The sequence below is a fragment of the Papaver somniferum genome, chromosome 1, assembly GCF_003573695.1.
Source record: "Papaver somniferum cultivar HN1 chromosome 1, ASM357369v1, whole genome shotgun sequence".
NCBI lineage: Eukaryota > Viridiplantae > Streptophyta > Magnoliopsida > Ranunculales > Papaveraceae > Papaver > Papaver somniferum.
The window spans coordinates 28,400,508-28,421,810 of record NC_039358.1 but is presented as its reverse complement, the minus strand read 5'-3'; the positions used below and the strand labels follow the sequence as shown (position 1 = coordinate 28,421,810).

At 36.1% G+C, this 21,303-nt stretch overlaps 3 protein-coding genes across 3 annotated transcripts; 2 read left to right on the top strand and 1 right to left on the bottom strand.

Moving 5' to 3' along the window:
- Positions 1 to 1,743: 1,743 nt before the first annotated feature.
- On the top strand, positions 1,744 to 4,945 carry LOC113281936 (pentatricopeptide repeat-containing protein At4g18520, chloroplastic-like). The gene is made up of 2 exons (XM_026530845.1): positions 1,744 to 4,500; positions 4,727 to 4,945. The coding sequence occupies exon 1, from the start codon at positions 1,918 to 1,920 to the stop codon at positions 3,760 to 3,762; it is 1,845 nt and encodes a 614-aa protein (XP_026386630.1). The 5' UTR covers positions 1,744 to 1,917; the 3' UTR covers positions 3,763 to 4,500; positions 4,727 to 4,945.
- A 722-nt stretch (positions 4,946 to 5,667) lies between these two features.
- LOC113281929 lies at positions 5,668 to 9,785 on the top strand. Its single transcript, XM_026530832.1, has 7 exons — positions 5,668 to 5,885; positions 6,354 to 7,590; positions 7,673 to 7,728; positions 7,814 to 8,047; positions 8,147 to 8,438; positions 8,972 to 9,168; positions 9,362 to 9,785. Exons 2-7 carry the CDS (start codon positions 6,418 to 6,420, stop codon positions 9,513 to 9,515), a joined length of 2,106 nt encoding a protein of 701 aa, XP_026386617.1. The 5' UTR covers positions 5,668 to 5,885; positions 6,354 to 6,417; the 3' UTR covers positions 9,516 to 9,785.
- Positions 9,786 to 9,908: 123 nt separating this feature from the next.
- Positions 9,909 to 12,886, bottom strand: LOC113281920 (pentatricopeptide repeat-containing protein At2g22070-like). The gene has a single exon (XM_026530823.1). The coding sequence runs from the start codon at positions 12,716 to 12,718 to the stop codon at positions 10,352 to 10,354; it is 2,367 nt and encodes a 788-aa protein (XP_026386608.1). The 5' UTR covers positions 12,719 to 12,886; the 3' UTR covers positions 9,909 to 10,351.
- Positions 12,887 to 21,303: the final 8,417 nt, after the last annotated feature.

Sequence of the window (21,303 nt, the reverse complement as noted above, 5' to 3'; positions counted from 1 at the left end):
GCTGTTTGTCCTTCCCCTTTACAATGTGTTAAATTGTCTCCTTCTATGTTGCAACGTGTTTGATGCCATAGGTTTTATTTCACAAGTGAACATTTTGATAGGAATATGAAGTTTTCATCCTTGTCCCACTACATCATCTCATTGCCTTCAATTTCATATATTTTTGGTCTGCAAATAGTTTAGGCATGTTTTTTATTTAATCACCTTATTTATGGCGAATTGCTTTTTTTTTGTTTTGGTTGGATTGTCTGGTTGCTTTCTGACGTGTTTCGATAGTAGAGTGAGAGGTGATCTTGCTCAGCCATGTCGACTATGAACTAAATGTTGCTTGAACTGTGGGTAAAGTTCTTTCCGTTGGCTGTGATGGTTATATAATCAATAGCATCTCTTTCTAAAAGTATCCGTACACATGTTTGAAATGGTTGGACTATATAGAAACAAGAAATATAGTATCTAGAATATTTGGTATTACCTGTCAAATGTGAGGTTCCAAACGTTTTTACCAGTAGTGAAGCTTGTTCGCAAGGTCAGGGACTTGTATCCTATATTTATGACTATCTAGTGTTCAGCCACAACCCACAAGCCTACAGGAGGAGTATGTACAACAAGTATTATTGTCAGCACTAGGGAAAAGCGTTGCCATTGTTCAATCAGATGCTTATTTGGTTTAACTATTACTCTTAATCTGTTTGGCATGAGCTTGCCGAATCTACATTGTATATCCTGACTCTTGTTCATAGAATTTAATAGTTATACAACACAGATTGGACATAATGTATTGTCAGATTTTCAGTTTCCTTATGAGCGATTTTAAATTTTGAAATCATGCTATCAAGGTTTAACAAGTGCTGGAGATTGTGCTTGCAGTGCTTGCTTATCATTTGCTGGCGAAGGAGCACCATTACTTATCATTGGTGGTGCAGTGATCGCACTAGTACTCTTCGCAATCCCACCATCCTTTCATCATATAACAACACGTACATATAAGGAATACATTTAGCAACAAGTTTAGCGGATGCTCGAGTTTGTGATTCTGTATTTAGCTTTTTGTTTGTTTATCATTTGGATTGACTTGTTTTCAAATGCTAATCAGGAGTATGTATGTAGTTGAGGATGTTGATGGCTTGGCGACAGATGGTCACCACCTCCTCTTCCACCTGAGCATGTTGAGCAGCTGAAGGCACTTGGTCTCCTGTAAATTCACCAGCCTAGCACCGGATCTATCACAGAAACAAACATAGATTAAATTGCCTTCCTAATTTTCTGGTTTTCAGTTCTATTTACTAGCAATGGCAATGCTTGTGCTTTTTTTTACGAATATCAGTGCAGTAAGTAATTGCTTCAGAATTGGAATCGTTTCTTCCTCTCTGAAATCTAAAAGAAGGGTAGGTTTGTCTTCTGGCAGGTTTTTCTCTTTTCATGTATGTTCAGTTTTCTACCTTTCCAGCTTTCCTGCACTGATCTGTGTACATTTCCCCAACATGTTCCGTATTCATGAGTCGACTCAGCTCAGTTTGACTCATTTAAATCCGATTCGAATTTTTGTAAGCTGATATGGTCCAGACGAACCAAAACATTTTTGAAGAAGAACCCTTTGACTCATACATGATAATTTTACGACTTTTAATTTATCTTTAGGCTTGGAACATATTTCTCGTTCTTGATTTTTGCATAATATCGAGTGAGTCTTATGAAAGAAAACCAAGGGCAAAAAAAATGACAAAACCTAGGTGGGTTAACTACCAGACACAAAAATGAAGAACATCTAGCAACAAAACCCACTTCCAATAGAACTGACGGCTACCTGATTAAAACAAACTTTTTTCATTTCATTATTTTTCTGCTTCTTTAAAGGAACAGAAAATATATTCAATTCTGTAAGTTCCCGCGAGAAAATTTCTAGCCGTTTAATCTGCCATGCTCTTACCCGCCATTTTCAACGTTCCTCAAATTCCTTCTCATTCTATTCCTTATCTTCTTCCAGCATCTCCATCACCCCAAAACAAGAAAATCTCAAAATTACCCAAAACCAGCACTAATTACAGAACTACATCCTGTTTTGTCTCTGTAAGCAACTCAATTTCATCACAACAACTAGAAGATTATCCATTTTCTGGACAAAACCCAGGTTGTAATTTCTCTTCGAAATCGGTTTTGATTGAGCAATTGGAAGACCCATCTTTGGTTGGTTCATGGATTCAATCTTGTAGTAATGTGAAAGAAGTTAGAAGAATACATTCGATTGTGATAAAGGGGTATGAGAGGTCTGTTGTTTATGTAGATAATAATTTGATTAGCATGTATATTAGATTTGGTAAACTAAAAGAAGCAAGGAATGTGTTTGATAAAATGTCTGAAAGAAATGTTGTGTCATGGACAGCGGTTTTTAATGGGTATTTGAAAGTTGGGGTAGATGATGATGAGGTGTTGAGGTTGTTTACTGAGTTTGTTGTACAAGGTGGTAGAGGGAATTGTCAGACGTTTGTTTGTATTTTAAATTTGTGTTGTAGAAGATTTGATTTTGAGTTGGGGAGGCAGATACATGCTTGTATTGTAAAAGGGAATTGGAGTAATGTGATTGTTGATAGTGCTGTTGTGTATTTCTATGCACAGTTTGGTGATTTGTCTGGCGGGTTTCGAGTGTTTGATAGAATGCAGGAACGTGATGTTGTGTGTTGGACGACAATGATTTCTGCTTGTGCACAACATGGGCATGGAAAGAAAGCAATTTTGTTGTTTTCAAGGATGTTGTCTGAGGGTTTTCGTCCCAACGAATTTACGGTTTGTAGTGTTTTGAAGGCTTGTGGTGAGGAGCAAGAGTTGTTGTTCGGGAGACAACTTCATGGAGTAGTTGTTAAGAAAATGATTAAGAATGATGTGTTTATTGGGACTTCTTTGCTGGGTATGTATGTTAAATGTGAGGAAGTACATGATGCTAGGAGAATTTTTAATGGAATGAGAAGGCGGAATATGGTTACTTGGACTTCTATGATTTCAGGGTATGCACAAAGTGGGCTTGGGGAGGACGCGATAAAGTTGTTTCGAGTAATGAAAAGACGGCATATATGTGTGAATAATCTGACTGTTGTCAGCATTCTTCAAGCTTGTGGTTCAGTTGGGGCTTCCAAGACTGGGAAGGAAGTTCATGCACAAATTTTAAAGAATTCAATAGAAAACAATATATTTATTGGAAGTACACTTGTGTGGTTTTATTGCAAATTTGGAGAGTACGGCTATGCAGCGAAAGTTCTTCAGTTGATGCCTGACAGAGATGTTGTTGCATGGACTGCGATAATCTCTGGATGTGTTCATCTAGGTCATGGCGTTGAAGCTCTACAATTCTTGAAACAGATGTTATTGGAAGGTGTGGAACCAAACCAGTTTACTTATACCTCTGTCTTGAAAGCGTGTGCGAAGATTGATGATGTTTTGCAAGGAAAATGGATACATTCCTCTGTCAACAAGACAAAAACTTTGCCTGATGTATTTGTGGGCAGTGCTCTTATTGATATGTATTCGAAGTGCGGCCATGTTTCAGAGGCAATTCAAGTTTTTAATAGCATGCCCGAGAAGAACTTTGTTTCATGGAAGTCCATGGTTATAGGATATGCAAGAAATGGCCAATGCAATGAGGCTTTACAGCTCATGTATCGGATGAAAGCAGAAGGCTTTGAGGTGGATAACTACATTAAAACAACAGTTATCAGTGCATGTGGGGATATTGATTGGGATTTGGAGTTTGACCAATGCATTGAGTTATAGGTGACATGTTCTAATATAAGTTTGAATACAAATTGGTGAAGAACTGATACCGTCAGAATTACAGATTATACTGATTCGTTGTGGGGATTTCTGGTAATAAGGAAATATGAGCCTCAATGAGCACCAACAAAAATTGGTTGGATATTTGATGTTTCGGCTCAGGATTAATCTATAATTACTGCTAAATTATCTCATTGGATATGGCGATGGCCTATGAGATCCTGTGATTGAAGTCCTTCAAGCGCACAATGCTCATTAAGGTCGACTGTGCACTACCAATATTTCTATTTCCATCTGAAGTCTATGGATGTTTCTAAAGGTACTATACAAGGTGTCCTATACTTCTACAATGTTTGGTAATGACTGCTCGTAATTCATTCAATCAACATGCTTTGGCACCTCTGGATATTCGCAGGCCTTGTAAACATTGTAAACCATATACAAGCGAAGGTGATTTACCTTTGTTTCCTTATTCTCATAGTAGATGCTCTTGCTAACAGAAGCACACATCCATCTTTCTACCAATTTGTAAATGCATTTACACTGTATTTGTTTCTGGGGTAAGGAATGCTATTCCGAGGAATATGGTTCCATTCCTTTGCCAGTTGCTGGGTTCTGCTTAGGTGTTATGGATAATCTTGCAGCAAAACGCATTACCATTTGCTGTTTGATCCCTATATCTTCTGCAGAAGTGAAGTTCAGGCATACAGGATATCTCGCGTACTAATGATGTATCATGTAAGTAAACACTCAGTTTGAAGCTGACACTGTGAACCACATGCTTATCAATCTGTGTTCCTTTCTCCTTGCCTAACAGATGGCACCCAAACCCTGACATAAAACACCTATCCTTAAGGTCTTCCCTTTTCTGAAAGGTGAAGTCTGGTCTAGAATTCAGTAGGACACACTACTACCAGTTGTGCTGATTAGCTTTTTATTCTGTTACATATGGTCCCTCTTCCAGTATATTTCTCTTCGGATTTACCTGTTTTGATCAACCCAGTGTGCCGTGCTGTTGAACTCTTGGGGAAAAGAACACTGCTTCAGGTCGTAACATAGATCAGAGATGCAGAGAGAGTGAAGAATGGATGTAATCCATCCCCTTAACCACTTTCCCACTGTGAATATCATCTGTTAAAATTGGTACAGTCCTGTCAACTGTGAACCAATAAAAGTTGTTGTACTTACCTCGTAAAAAAATCATTATCAGGTCAACGGCCACAGACAAAGGCATTGAATGAGTCTTTAGATTCTCCATCTTAACTTGTCATTTTAGTAGTTTTTCTCTTGGGAGTCTGAAAGAAAGAAAAAAAGTAAAAAAAAAAATCTTGGGTTAAGTAACCAATAAATCTGTCCAAGTAAATGCAGTACAGTACTTTTAATTTACTGTGATCTCCATTAAATCCACAACCACAAGTAACACCCAAAAAAGTTACTGAATAGTTGCATCAATAAAAATGGTAGTAAAAAAGAAATCTCAGCAGTGTACTTGATTGCCTATGTTTACTTGTGGTGGTACATGTTCGGTTACTTGATCCGACCATTTCAGTTAACAACTAACATGGCATGGGTGATATTAAATTTCTACTGTCGTATGCTTTGGAACTTGCAACTTAGTAAAATAACAACAATGTACATCTTGGTATTAAAAGGATATCACTAAATACTAGTGTCAACAATGCTTTCATTTGGACGATAATAGGTCCCCGGAGAAATAAAGAATAGACATTTTACTACAGAACTTACTCCAGTAATTTGAACTTTAGGTAGGATCTTACTCCAGTAAGAATGTATTAATCCACCCCAAAGAAATTTCCCGCTCTTCCACCCAAATTTTGCAAAACTGCCCTTCTTCTTTTTCTTCTTTCTTGACAGTTTCAACTTTCATTCTTTAAACCTCAAAAAACACTCTCCTTTCTCTTCTTCATTTCCCTTTCACTTTCACTTAGACTTCTTCAAATCTTTACTAATCAATCCATTTTCTTCACAAGAAAATCTATCACACAGACCCTTTTCCTTAAAACAATCAAAGACTTGATTACTTAGATCCCTAAAATCCCTCTTCTCTTTAAACCCCTTCTAAATCCTCATTCAGAAAACATCGTTTTCTTCTTCTTTTAAGGGTAAAACTGATTAATCTCTACACCCCTGATTCAATTTATTTCATTTCTGAGTTTGCATTTTGCAGATTCATGATTTTCTGTTGTTTTTTGCTTTGAACATTGATTGAGTGATGAGATGATGTTATTACATGTTTAATCTTGCTTGTTTTTCTTTACATTTGATTTGATTTGTTGAGTCTTGATTTATTGAGTAGGAATCTGATACTTTTACTGTACTACTAGGGTTTATCTACTATTTAAGAAATGCCCCTCTTCTTGATTTGAGGAGCACAGGGTTTTAGCCCTCTTTTAGATGATTATGATTAGGGTATGGATTTAATTTCTCCAGTCTAATAGAAATATTAAAACATCTATTGATTCTATTCATACATTTTTCGAAATGTTTTTCTATGTGAGATTTGTGCCCTTGTTAAGGTTGTTTTATCTGCATTTTGCAAGTCTTGTAACGCACCTTGTTGCTTGCTGCAGTGGTTGCATTGCTTTCACGCAAACACAAGAGAATAGCAAGCTTCGGGTTGTTGTTGTTGAAATCATGGAAAAGGAAGATTCCATTGAGAAAAAGGTGATTGACTCCACAACTGCTGAAAAGGTGGAGTTGGATACTATCAATCTTCAAGCAGAGAATCATAATGAGCTGTTGGATAAAATAGAATCCTTAGACATTGAAAGTGAAGATCCCAAGTTAATTCATGAGGAAGTGAAGGGAGATTCAGGGAGCCATGAAATTCAGAATGTGGGATCTGAAAATCAAGATGAGATGAGTCCAAGTATGGAAAAAGCTTACGAAGAGGAGCAAGAACCTGTATTTGATGGAACTGAGATTCCTGGGGTGGAAGCTACGAGGACTTCGTCTACTGGTTCTCTGGATCTTGATTCAGAGGCACAAGGATCTGCATGGCCTGAAAAGGCTGTGGCGCTTGGAAAAATTGTTAAAGAGAAGAGTGTTGTTGCTGTTTCCAATGTTTTTCGACGACTTTCTGGAAGTAAAGATGAAGAAACACAAAATGTTCCCGGTGGTGAGGAGAAGGATGATGATTCAAATGACGGTTCTAAGGAGGAAGAGGATAAGAAAACAGGAAATGAATCGAAAGAGGCGTCTAAAAACCCATTGGAACGTTTTGGCTGGAACCCTTTAGCTATGATTAAACGTGATCTGAGTATGCAGGGCAATGTTGAACAAGGGGAGGATAACAGTGTAGAAAGTCCAGTTCCACCACCATCCATGAAAGGGAGAATTCTACTGTATACGAGGCTAGGCTGTCTGGAGTCCAAGGATGTGAGGTTATACCTGCAGGCGAAAAATCTCAGATATGTTGAGATTAATATTGATGTTTACCCCAGCAGAAAGTTGGAGTTGGAGAAGCTCACCGGGTCATCTGCTGTTCCCAAGGTGTTCTTTAATGAAGTTTCTGTTGGAGGACTGGCTGAGCTCAAGACCATGGACGAGGGTGGCAGTCTTGATGAGAAGATTAAAGAGCTCATCTCCGAGGAACCATCCTCCGAGGCACCTTTACCACCACTTTCAGGTGAAGATGATGTATCGTGCAGTGGAACAGTTGATGAACAGGCTACAATTGTTAAGAAAATGAAAGAGACTATATCTGTTAAGGACAGGTTCTACAAGATGCGAAGGTTTACCAACTGTTTTCTAGGTTCAGAAGCTGTGGATTTTCTGTCAGAGGACCAATACATGGAAAGAAAGGAGGTTGGTTTCGTATACATGCTCAATCTTGAAATATGGTATTTTTTCTCACTATAAATTTTAATCATTCTCCAATGTGATGCAGGCCATTGAGTTTGGTCAACAGCTTGCGAAAAAATACTTTTTTCGCCACGTTCTCGAGTGAGTCCTTTTTATTTTTCTGAAGCATTTTAGTCCCTCCTACTCAGTTTTTTACTCCTAGTTCTGATATGGCATTGCTTTCTAGCGAGAATATTTTTGAAGATGGTAACCACCTCTATCGATTTTTGGATCACGATCCCATCGTGTCATCTCAATGCTACAACATTACAAAGGGAATAAGTGATGTTAAACCAAAGCCTGTGATAGAGATTGCTTCAAGGTTAAGGTTTCTATCCTTCGCTATGTTTGAAGCTTACACATCTGAAGATGGAAAGCATGTCGACTATAGAAGTATCCATCGCAGTGAGGAGTTTGCAAGGTTGGTGGTCTTACTATTCTGCTTTCAAATCCCACACTGTTAAGTTGTGTATATAGTGCATCCTCTCCTGGCATTTAATCTGGTTTGTTTCTTAAAAAGGTATCTGAGGGTGGTTGAAGAGCTTCAGAGAGTGGAGTTGCAGGATCTGTCAAGAGAGGAGAAGCTTGCTTTCTTCATAAATCTCCATAACATGATGGCCATCCACGCAATACTGTTGTGGGGTTATCCCATTGGGGCTATGGAGCGGAGGAAGATGCTAGGTGACTTTAAGTATGTCGTTGGAGGGTATACCTATTCGCTTTCTGCTATCCAGAATGGAATCTTGCGCTGTAATCAGCGACCTCCATATAACATCACCAAGCCCTTTGGTGGGAAGGACCCACGTTCTAAGGTGAAATTTTCCCTCTGCTATTGATTGTCCTGAAACCCTTGTGCAGAAATCTTTAGTGAATGTTATTATTGAATTGGCTATTATCCCTACTCAGGTATTCCCTTAAACCGTAATTTGTTAAAATCAAATGTTTTCTATCTAACTGTAAGGAAGCTAAATGTCTGGCTGCATGTGTAAGTGCTGACTCTGTATAGACCAGGTAACAAATGGGATAAAGTCTTAATTAGATTAACTGGCAACAGTGTGTGGCAGATGCATGACTCATGCAAGTTTTCCTTCAGAATTTCTAACCTTAAGCATGTATATCATGATGAAGAGAAAAGAAAATTAGTGAGAAATGTAAAATAATTTATACCCATTAGGCCGTCTTTTTCGCTCCGTTCTTTTAAGTCTCTCCATGGAGAACATAATGGTTGATTCAATTTTTTCAGACCACCACTGTTTTTTATGGACTTTGCATTAGAATGATGGTGACGCGTAACTTCAAGTGATTATTTTACTGACCACTGTTTTTATTGTTTCTGCATCACCAGGTAGCTCTGCCATACTTAGAACCCTTGATTCACTTCACCCTAGTCTGTGGTACCAGATCTGGTCCTGCACTTCGCTGCTACTCACCTGGAAACATCGACAAGGAACTAATGGAAGCCGCTCGCAACTTCCTCAGGAATGGAGGGCTTATTTTTGACCCAGCAACTAAAACAGCTTATGTCAGCATAATCCTCAAATGGTAAGTTTGTAAAGAAAAATGTGTCACCCCTTTGTCTGGAAAAGCTAAGTTTATGCACCCATTAAAAAAAAATGGGTTCATTAGTACAGATTGGCCATATACATTACAGACATCTTGTAAATTTTTCTATTTTCCAGGCACTGACATAATGAATTTCTTATCCTGCTGTATTTTCCTCCATTGCACCCTACAGGTTCAGCGTTGATTTTGGGAAGAATGAGGGTGAGGTAGTGAAGCATGCATCAAACTACTTAGAGCCAGAGAAATCGGAAGAACTGCTGGAGTTAGTTGCTAACAATCAATTGAAAGTGACATATCAGCCTTACGATTGGGGTCTGAACTGTTAGCAAAAAATTTCAGCTGCAATTCCTTGCTCACCTTATACTTGTCAGGAGTCAGAGACAAAACCATAGTTTTACTTTTTATTTTACTTTTGTTTCATAGAAATTTTAAATTAGATTGAAATTTTTCATAGTTTCATTATTAGTGGTTAATTCCTCTATACCATGTAGTTTTGATCGTCAATGCTAGCAAGTAATTACAGGAAACCATATATAAGATTGTACTGTATTTGGATACTTGAACAAATAACAAAGGCATTGTTTTACAGTTCTAAATGAATGATCTATTTGCTATTAACGTATAACAGAATGTACTTCTACAGTTGTGATTCGATTAATAGACTGTAAAAATTCTGAACCCTAAAATGAGTTTTGTGGTAGGTAAGAAACCTGGCAGAGAATGGAAATTCTCAGTCACTTGCAATCTAGCAATGTAACTTACAGTTAAATGCCCCTTCTTTCACTTCCTTCTGAACTTCTGCAGGTAGATCATGAACTTCTGCAGGTAGATCATGAACTTCTACTGGCATAATACCATCCAAAATATGAGGACCCTGCTCCTCGTTGAACTTCTACAGGCTTCATTAATCAAATAAACATCTGAATTTGACCCAAAACTATATCTTCTCTGGTTAAATATTTTCTTCTAATATGGCGATAAGAGTGTTAAGACTGCATCTTACAGAAAACTTTGACTGAACAGTCTGAACTTGTAAATGAAGGAAGAATGGCTCTTAGGCACCTGAACTGATCAATATGGTGCCATTCCATAAGCACCAACAGCACAAAAAATCATCCCTGGAATTGTGAACAATACGTCAGGTAGATGTTTGTCCTTCATGTTAGCAATAATCACCACAAGAACACAACCCATCTTTAAAATGATGAAAACGAGTAACGTCTCGCACCACAATTTCCCTCTGCACAAGTTTTGATATGTATTTAATTGCCGAATGACAATCGTTACAGACTCTAAGATTTTTAATAATCCTTAAAGTTGTTTTCTCAGGGGTACTCATCAACCCAAATGCTATTGCTAGCTTCTCACTGTGATGGCTCAGTATTTCATCCTTCAACTCTTCATCCAGATCATGTAATACTGCTTTGGTATCTGGAACAAATCCTAGTTTCTTAATCTCCTTCCAGAGCTCTGCCATTTTCTTGTAGATTTCATCTCTATGCGGATGTAATGCATCTTGAACTCCGAAAACATGATTTGTTTTGTTGATCTCAAGCCAACTAACTCCCCTGTCTTTCTTCACGCCTCTGTCCTTCATCAACTTCCTAATTTTTGCATTATCTTCATATCTTCCACATAAAGAATACACATTAGCAAGGGCTGCATAAGCTCCACCATTCCCAGGATCGATTTCTAGTAATCTTGATGCTGCAATTTCTGCCAACTCAGCATTTTTATTCACCCTACATGCACTTAAAAGTGAACCCCATGCTATAACATCTGGTTCAATTGGCATCTTCTCTATGAATTTTAGAGCTTCTTCTAACAATCCAGCACGCCCTAGCAAATCAATCATGCAAGCGTAATGGCTAAGTGTCGGTACAATCTTATGTACATTCTGCATCAGACCAAAATAATTTTGGCCTTGTTCAACCAATCCAGCATGGGTACATGCAGATAATACCCCAACATATGTTATATGATCAGGTTTAATTTTAAGCGCCAGCATCTCCTCAAACAGTTCAACAGCTTCTACTCCAAGACCATGTTGCGCTAAAGCTATAATCATAGACGTCCATGAGACATTATCTCTGATCCAAGAAACCTGACTGAAAACCCGTTTCGCATTCTCAATACTTCCAGCTTTAGCATACATGGAAATTAGAGCATTTGTTACAGAAACTGAAGATTCGGCTCCTGATCTCAACGCACTAGCGTGAATCTGTTTTCCATGATTCAGCGAAGCCAAGCTTGAACATGCACTTAGCATGGCAGATAATGTGAAATTGTTAGGCTTCGGTCCATAGCTAAGCAAACGTCTAAACAGCTCTACTGCATCATTATTTAATCCATTCTGCACATAGCCTACTATCATGGCAGTCCATGCTACCACGTCTGCATCATTCAGGGAATCAAAGAAGTTTCTAGCAAGCTTTACTTCTCCAATCTTAACATATCCATCAAGCAGAGCTGTAACTGATATGACATTGAGATTCGAAACCATGCATCTATCAACAATTTTTCGAGCAATTGCAAGGCCACCAGATTTTGAGTACATCGAGATCAAAGCATTACTGACTGGCTCAGAATCATTGGCTGCAGTTCTTATAATGTAAGCATGGATTTCTCTCCCAGGTTTCAGCATCTCAAGATTGGCACAAGCTGATAGAACACTAGCTAATGAAAACTTATCGGGTTTCACGTTTGATTCTCTCAGCATTTCTGCAAATATACATACAGCTTCAACGTCTAAACCATGTTGATTGTAGCCAGCGATCATGGCATTCCATGAAACAACATCTCTTTCTGACATTTGTTTGAATTGCGCAAGAGCAAGATCTAACCTTCCAGAACGTGCATACAATGTAATCATTGTGTTCCAACTTGAGACACTCCTTAATCGCATCCTATCGAAAACAGCCTTCGTCGTATCTGGTTTCCCAGATTTCGAGTACATATTGAGCAGTGAATTTGCCACTGGGACATTACTACTCAGTCCTAGTTTAACAATGAAGGAGTGAACTTTTTTGCCTATACTCAAATCCTCAAGAGAAGCACAAGATGCAAGAATATTAGTAAATGTGAACTGAGTAGGTGAAATTCTAGCAGAAACCATCCCTAAAAACATTGAAATGGCTTTCTGAAACTGACCCTTGTGATTATAACCCCCAATCATCGAAGTCCACGAAACAGAATCTCGTTCAGGCATTTCTTGAAAGATAGTATGTGCACGATCAAACTTACCTTGTTTAGCATTAGCAGAGAGAATAGTATTCCATGAGAAAGTATTCTTTACAGGCATTTCATCAAACAGTGTATGAGCATCAGAAATGAACCCGGATTTTGAATAGGAGTTCATAAGATTGTTCATCAAGAACACACCTAAATGCAATCCTAGTTTGATAATCTGAGCATGGACTAATTTTGCAGTAAATGGGTCTTTGGTTCTGAGACTTGTTTGAAGAAGTGATGCGTAGAAATCTGAAGGTGTTTGAAGTGTTGATGAAATTGATGGACTGATCAAAGACATTTTTAAAAGAAGAAAGTCTGGGGGGGAAAACAGTCATACGAAGAAGCTGCTGCAATAACTGAATCAATGGGGCAAAAATGTTTTCTCACGAGGCATATGAGCTATTCGTACAAATTTCACGTTGTGGTGTAGATTTTGGGCCGTGGTTCAATGAGGCAAATTTTCCGACCTTGCTACAGCTGGGACAGTGGGGGCTGGTCCAGATATGGGACATGATGTGTCACAATCTTAATGGTAAAGAGGAGAATGATTCTAGTATTGGGATTGGTAATAGGGTGAAGATGAAAATGATTAAAGGTCTGGATTGATTTTCTCATATTTGGCCTATGCTAATTGTCCGAGTTATAGAGTTTTCCATTTTGGACGGGCATAGGTAGATTTTGAGTGGATTAATATTTATGGGCAAATCATAGTGACAGAGTCAGGATTCGACTGTGACGGTGGCAAATTTTGAGTCAAAAAAAGAAAAAAGCACTATCCGTTTGCCGATATGGATCATAAAGGAGGTTGCAAGCTTTTTTTTTCCTTTTGTAAATGATTGTTTTTTGTTTGCTAAAATTGATTTGAATAAATGTCGACCATCGAGTGGTCTGGTTGTTGGCGTGCTCTCTCTGATTGCGGAGTAGGTTTGAATCCTGTAATTGTCATAAATAAAAAATAACTCTTTAAGGAGTTAAGGATGTAGTCCAAGACCACTATTCCAAAGCCTCTGGTCAACTAGTAACCTTTGACAAATCTATTTTGTTTTTTGATAAAAGATTGACCTAAATCACTAAAGAATGATATACAAGCTTCTCGAAATCAAAAAATTATACCTAAAAGATTCTTATTTAGGGGCACTTGTTTCTATAAATAAATACGTAATCAAAACTTTTAGAACTATTGTAGAAGAGCGAACTCCCACCTCTAACTACTAACCTTAACTACAAGATATGCAACGTAGATTAGACCAGCTTACACTTAATAGAGCGTACCATACTACACTGCTGATCGTATTTATGATCGTTTACCCATTTATAGGACGAGTCATGATCTAGAGATCCTATTTTAATTAATGATGACAAGGGTGTAACCATAAGAAAACTCTCGAAAAAACTTATATCAACTAGAAGATGACAGAGCACTGGAAAAAATTCTCATGGAAATTAGTCGTAACATACGTTATAATATTCAAACGACGTTTGCTAATGGAGAATATGAGGTCGATGAAGATTCTAAAGAAGTGTCTGATATCGAGCATGATGAAAGATTTGAGAATGAAGCTAGATTAAATAATATCGCAGAAGATCAAATTGAGCTTGCCAATGATTATGTGGAAATTGTTGATGCCAAAATATTGGTTGATGCAGAAACTAATGGCGAATATTCTGGACCAGAGGAAAATCAACATGTATTCAGCAACCTCGTAAGTGTTGAGAAGAAAAATAAGCAAGCATTCTCACAACTGGCTGACGAGCAGAGTTTGATTGTGGAAATGAACCATGCATGTACTCGATGCCAGACAGAAGGAGATAATTAATGGTGTTGAAATTCATATTAGGGCACTGAAGTTGGAAGCATCTAAAGGGTTAAAGAATTAGGTTTGAGGAAAATTCCCGTGTTAAAGATGAACATGCGACTGGAGGATAGTAAAACTAATTGGGGGATATAGGAAAATTTCCGTGTAGGTGATTTTTAGTTCATTCTAGTTTATGAATTTTGAAATATTCTTTTTGTTGAAGGTGGTTGGTGACAATGCTAGTACATCTTGTTTTTTTGGTTCCTATGGAGTAACTGGAATTAATTTTGTTTCTGATAATGGTGTGTTTGGTTGTAGAACTCATAATTTCGAGAGATATATAATTCCACAGGATTACAAATTCCTCGTGTGTTTGGTAGCTAAGTGAAAATTCCTAGAATTTTTAACATTTCTTTATTTTAAATCTCATGTACCATTTGGAGAATGTTTAGACTTTAGAGGAAAAAAATATGACTTTTAAGATTAAGAAAAAACGGGCCCATAAATCTCTCCCAAAAATCTTAGGGGGGATAGTATTTAAAATGAGGGATTTTTTGGAATAATAAATCCCGAGGGAAATGTGAATCCAAAGAATTTAGGCAACCAAATATACCAAGAGAATCGTAATTCCACCAAATCCCATGGACCCATAAATTCCACCTTTAGAATTCTGCATCCAAACCCACCATAAGTTTCTTTTCCTTGGGTGGAAACTTTTAACTTAGCTTTACTTCTAATGTGTTCTTAGAATCGGTGATGGAGGAAAGATTTTTCGCCGGTGGGTCAAAAAGAAAGTGTAAATACAATTTTGACCATGTTACCATTTTTTGACCCCATAAAAAATTAAAATTAACTAAAATACCGTCCCTACTTTCTGAAAAGATAGATAGTAATGCCAAAGTTTTTTTCGTCTCATAATTTATGATTCCTCAAGATCGATATCTAAAAACTATTCTTAATTGATAAGTTGAAGATTGTTCTTGAGAGGTGGTAAATAACTAAGGCTTCTCATCTAAGTGAATGCAAGTGTTCCAGAATTGTGAGGTTTGTTAGCTTTGTATATTTCAAACAGATCAAGCCTTAATCTTTGATCTAAAGGGAAATCAAATATGCTTATCTACTAGAGGCAGATTGGTATCAAAAGTCTTCACTTAGGTTGAAGTAACTCTTAAGATGTAGAGGACGTCACCTAAAGGAATCAATTGCGTAGAGCGTTGCGAGGTTCAAGAGAAGTATGGAGCGCAACCATAACTGATCGCTTTGGGGGTGGATTCGGTCTCAACTATATTCCGGTCGGAATTTTTATAGTAAGCTACTGTTTACAGTTTGGTGTTCAAATCTGGCCGAGATCTCAGGGTTTTTATGCTTTTGCGGTTTCCTCGTTAACAAAACTTCTGGTGTCTTGTGTTTTTCCTTTTCCGCAATGTATTGTTTACGAGACTTGATCGATTATAATTCTGATCGATTACGAGACTTGTTTCTTGCAGAATTCATATCTTTAAAGATAGATAACAAGTTTAGTACTTGGTCGAGCACCGACTGGATTATTTGGATATGACTTGATTGATCGTGGATATTGATTTTTGAGATCGTACAAGTACTCTTATTAACAATCAGGTTCAAGTGCCCCATAATCTATGATTGAGAAGACATAGAGATCATAAACTCTACATACATATTGTCAAGGATTATTAAGTTTTATGTCCATACTGGTTTTCGAACGAAAGTGTTGGTGGTGTACTTGGTACCCTATCCTTTTTACCTTGTTGTACGTTAGGGGTTTTCATTAAAAAAAAAATTTCATTAAAACATCTAAATATTAAGAGACACAAGTTGAATAATGTTAGTTTTAATTTAATTAAGTACTCTTCTTTTATTCTTTTATGTGAAAACCCTTTAGTTCCCCTTTTTATGGATTTTTTTTTTTTGAAAACCTAAAACGAAGGGGACAAACATGTTTCAACCTTTATTTAAATCTCTAGTACTCTTGAATTTCTAATTTATGTAACTTTACTATTATTACTATTTAAATACGAATTGAAAACTTGATCATTGATCTTATTTTATAACTTGATTATTGATCTTACTTTAAATGATTATTCATTTGTTGGTATATTTTAATTTAAATTAATTTGTGGATGAGTATAAATTTGTATTAGAGATGTAATCTACAAGAAAGAGTAACTTAATTGAATTGAATTTTAGACTTAACATGTTTGATGCTTATTTTTTCTAAGTCTTAAGATATCGGTCTCAAATATATGTTTTTGATGAGTATCAGAAAGTTAATTGTGTTTTGTAATAAATATTTAAAAGAAAAATTAAATGTGCATTCCTGATTAATAGCTCATCGAAGTTAATTGTGAATTCAGATTGTTTAATGTGTAGTCTTATTAAACAATATAACAATTAATCCAATTTCCAATTGTTCTTACATATAGTTATTGTAGAATGCATATTCATATACGTTACCTTATACGTAATTAGTCGATATTAAAGGATTAGCTATTAAGTTGTGATTGATCAATCATACCTAAATTACATTAATTCATTCATTCACAGTTATCTTTTAATTATATCTAGCTTCTTCAAAAATAAGAAAGAATGGTCAAAAATTTATAAATCAAAAGAAATTCTTTTGATTGAGAAGATTAAGGTAAACCTCTAAAAACATCGAAATGGATTTCTGAAACTGACTCATTTGATTATAACCCACAATCATCGAAGTCCACGAAATAGAATCTCGTTCAGGCATTTCTTGAAAAATTGTATGTGCACGATCGAACCGACCTTGTTTAGCATATGCAGAGAGAATTGTCTTCCATGAGAAAGTATTTTTATAGGCATTTCATCAAACCGACTATGAGCATCAAAATGAACATAGATTTTAAATAGGAATTCATAAGAGTGTTCATTAAGAACACACCTAAATGCAATCCTAATTTGATAACTTGAGAATGAAATAGTTTTGCAGAAAATGGGTCTTTGGTATTTAGACCTGTTTGAAGAAGTGATGCATATAAATATGAAGGCGTTTGAGGTGTTATTGATATTTATGTATTGATCAAAGATAATTATAAATGGGGAAAGTGTGGTGTGAGGCAAATTTTGAGCAAAAATGTCGATCAAAGGCCTATGTGTGAAAGTGTTGTTTCACCGAAGCATGTGATGAGTTTTTCGCGTAAATTTCACCTCATGTCATAGATTGGGGTCATGGTGCGGCTTAAGGAAAACTTTGGGTCAGGAGTATGTTTGGGTGGATTACAGACATATTTTACCCGTGGAATTTATTTACCCCTTGGAAAAATCTCGTCAAAATTACAGCAAGTATGTTATTCAAACCTCCACGTGACTTTTCTTGGTGTTGGAGGGGAATTCTGGAGTTAATTAAGAAATGTTGCCAAAAGATCAAAATGGGTTTCTTAGATGGTTTTAAAGTCAAATTCCTAGAAGAAATTGGAATCTTAAAGGAAAGATTACATATATATATTGGGCAAATCTCAATTTTGTTGATGCTCTCTTTCATGACAAAGATATTATGGTGGCTGACTATACTAATAATGGTAAATGGAGGTTTCCTCCTTAGATGATGTGCTTATTCAAACTACTAGTGATGAGATTAATATTCCAAAGACTGATTTGATTATTTTGAAGGTTAATCCTCATGGGGAGTTTAATGTGAGAGATACTTACAGAACTTTAATTGTTCATAAAGAACCTTTGAAGTGATAACTCCCGTTGTTGACATCGAAGTTTGGATATTAATATATATCTGTGGTAAAAAATTATTCCTTCTAAAGAAGGCTTTATGCTTTTGGGAAAATTTTCATACTCCTTTCCAACTCTGGATATAATAAATCATAGATGTGTTAATTTTCAGAATGAGTTGTGTGTGTTTTTCAAAAGGAAGAAGAATCCGCGGTCTATGTTTTCTTGCATTGTGCTTATTCATTTCAAGTTTGGTTTTACTTCAAGCTTTCAAATAATTTAATAGATGTTGAATACCTCTTGGACTATTCCGAGGAAATACAATTTTGTATATTATGCTGTGGAAGTTGAAGATAAAAGTGATGATGTAGAAGTTGAAGATAAAAGTTTTGTTAGAGCCACATTCATATAAAAATGTTATGATATCTACAAAGGTATTAACTAGTTTTTTAATTGCATAATGAAGTAACGACACGAAAAACTCTTTTTTTATTAAGGACTAAGATGAAATTCAATGTGACGTCTATTTCAAGAAAAACTAGGTTATGATCGAGTCATTCTTCACTAAATTAATATAAATGTAACTACACATTATACATAAAAAAAAGAAAGTTATTAATTTATATATCACAAGGGACCTATCCAAAGTTTTAAAATTTTGTTAATTTATAAATTCCATATATATGCATTTCTCATCCAAGCACAACATAAATCTTAAAAGTTTAGAACTTAAAAAACAACATTAAACTTATCTTTAAAGAGGAAACCTAGCACTCACCCTGACCGCGAAACAAATTCTTCAACACCAAACCAAGCCCTTATTTCAAAGTATTGATTTCGGAATCAACATTCTTTACAATTTCTGCTTGCCTAAATCAAGATTACTATTAGGATCATTTTGTCTTCGACATTCAATGGTTGCTCTGGATTCTTCCCAGCAGCATGTGCATCATCCAGTATCTGCTTTCTTGAAATTTCAGGAATGTTACCAACTCTTACAAATCTACTGCCAACAAAAATAATATCTTTAAGATCATAATACTAACAACACCGCCTACTGGAACTGGCTTCTTTCTTGCACCATCCAAAGGATACTGGCTACTTGAAGAAGATTTAACACCACCAACTGAAGACTTATCAGCACCACCAACTGAACTTTTATCAATGCCACCAACTGAATCCATGTTCTCAAATCCCTATCTATGTGTAACATGGTCCTGAGCCTTTAGTTTGGTTGTATGTATGAAAGCTAAGTTGTGGTAATGTATTTGTAGTTCCTCGATCTAGTCATACATGTATTGTAATTTGATACAACTTACGAGTCATTTTCTAATTTGGATTCTTTTATGGAAAAAGCTGAGCGCTTACATCGTATAACAAAAATATATTTTCCTACCAAAATTTACTAACTTAGATACCGATACTTAATCTGATGCTACCGCATGATGTTTATAGAATTATGGGGCGTTAATCCACGGTTTTTTTTCTTACTCATTTTTTCCAGAATGCACTAGCAAAGACACACACGCGATGCGAGTGTTATTCCATATCAAAACCGCAAAAGTGATACTGTGATGCGAACCCAATCACTTACTTTCTAGCATTAAAACCATGAAGAAAAAAAGTGATAGTGTATAACTAAGTACAATGTACAAGACATAATGATTGATGATTGTTGCATACATTTGCGCTCTGTTCAAATCAAATTCCATTTGTTCCAGTAGGATGTTATCCTGTTACCCAAAGTTTGGGCTAATGGTTTAACTCTTTAAAATATAAATGAAAAAGCGGGGGTCTAACAACCACACCTAATATTTTGTTTGGCAATCTGAATAGCCAACTCCAATATACTTTCAAGAGAATCAACTAGACAGTTAGACTCAATCTAGAGAAAAGTATATCAAATAGTTTTATATCTTTATCTCTCGATTCAATCTGCAATCAGCAGATAGGAATTTGCGAGCCCGAATGAATATGAGAGAAATAACTTGAACGGCACCAAAGACAAATGTTCAAGGATCAATCAATTTCAATCAATAAACAAAGGTTGGATTTACCAATTGATCGATTCAACGCACAACCTATGATATTTCAGATATATAACAAAATATAATGTGGAAAAGAAATAACACATACACTAGAATTTTGTTAACGAGGAAAACGGAAAATGCGAAAAAAACCCCGGGACCTAGTCCAGAATAAAAACACACTGATTATCAGTTGTTACACCAATTTCCTATTACCTATTCGGACTAGATGTAATACCTGCTTCAGCTGTATTCAAGCACTTATAGAACTCCTAGCAGAACACCGATTCTCTTTAGGAATTCTTCTCGTATAACTTCTAGCCGAACACAAATTCTCTTTAGAAGTTATTCCCGAAAATCTTCTGGCAGAAAAAAGTTCTCTTCAAAAGCTACAACAACACGGTTGATATTTTTTCGATCTTTTGTTTTCACAAAACGCCGAATAGATTTCCCTTTAGATGTAAATTGAGGTTTTGGAAATCTTGTGTTTCTTTTAATAAAAAAAATTACTAGGTAAAAGTAATATCAAAACAAACTTGTAGATTAGGGTTTATTATACTCTTCAAGAAAAGGAAGGGAAACTTAATTATTCTACAACAAGAACAACTAGAACAAATCTAGAGTTATCTTGTATAAAAATTCTTAAGGATTTGTACGAGATACCTTAATCGAAGTTTTCTTTCTAGCTTCCGACTTCGACTAACAAGTGTTGGTATACGATCAGAAACTGAAATCTATCAAAATCTAGGGTTTATGATCAACAACTCTTGAATGGTTTTATATCAAAAGAGAAACCTTATAATAGACAACAAGTGAAAAACCTAGATTACAAGTTGTATAGTCAATCACGAAGATTAAATCCAACTCGGCTTTGTGATCCCCAATACAAAGACTTTTATCTCACTCTTGTTCACAAAGAACGGAAGACATGGAAAACAACCTTATGAAGCTTACACCAATATTCCAAAGGGGATGAAAACGTGTAGCATTCACAAACCCTTTATTTATAGTGAAAAACGTATCTTGAAAGCTAATCAAAACTATTTTCCTTTTTCAAGACTCTCCTAATTTTGGGAGTCTTTCCTAAGTTACAACTCTTGCCAAAATAATTAAATCAATAGTTAATTTAGCAAATATTATATTTATGTGAATAAATCACAATTTATCTTAGGAAGGAATCACAAACACTTTAATATGGTAGTCAAATATGTTTGGAGTAATAGCTATCTTTCCTAGATAAGGAAACATCAAAAACTTGACCAAAAATGGCTTCTAGTCACGTAATTGGGCTCAAGTCCGTGAACCGTTACAAACAGTTCGTGGATTGTTTCCTACTAACGAACTGTAACAAT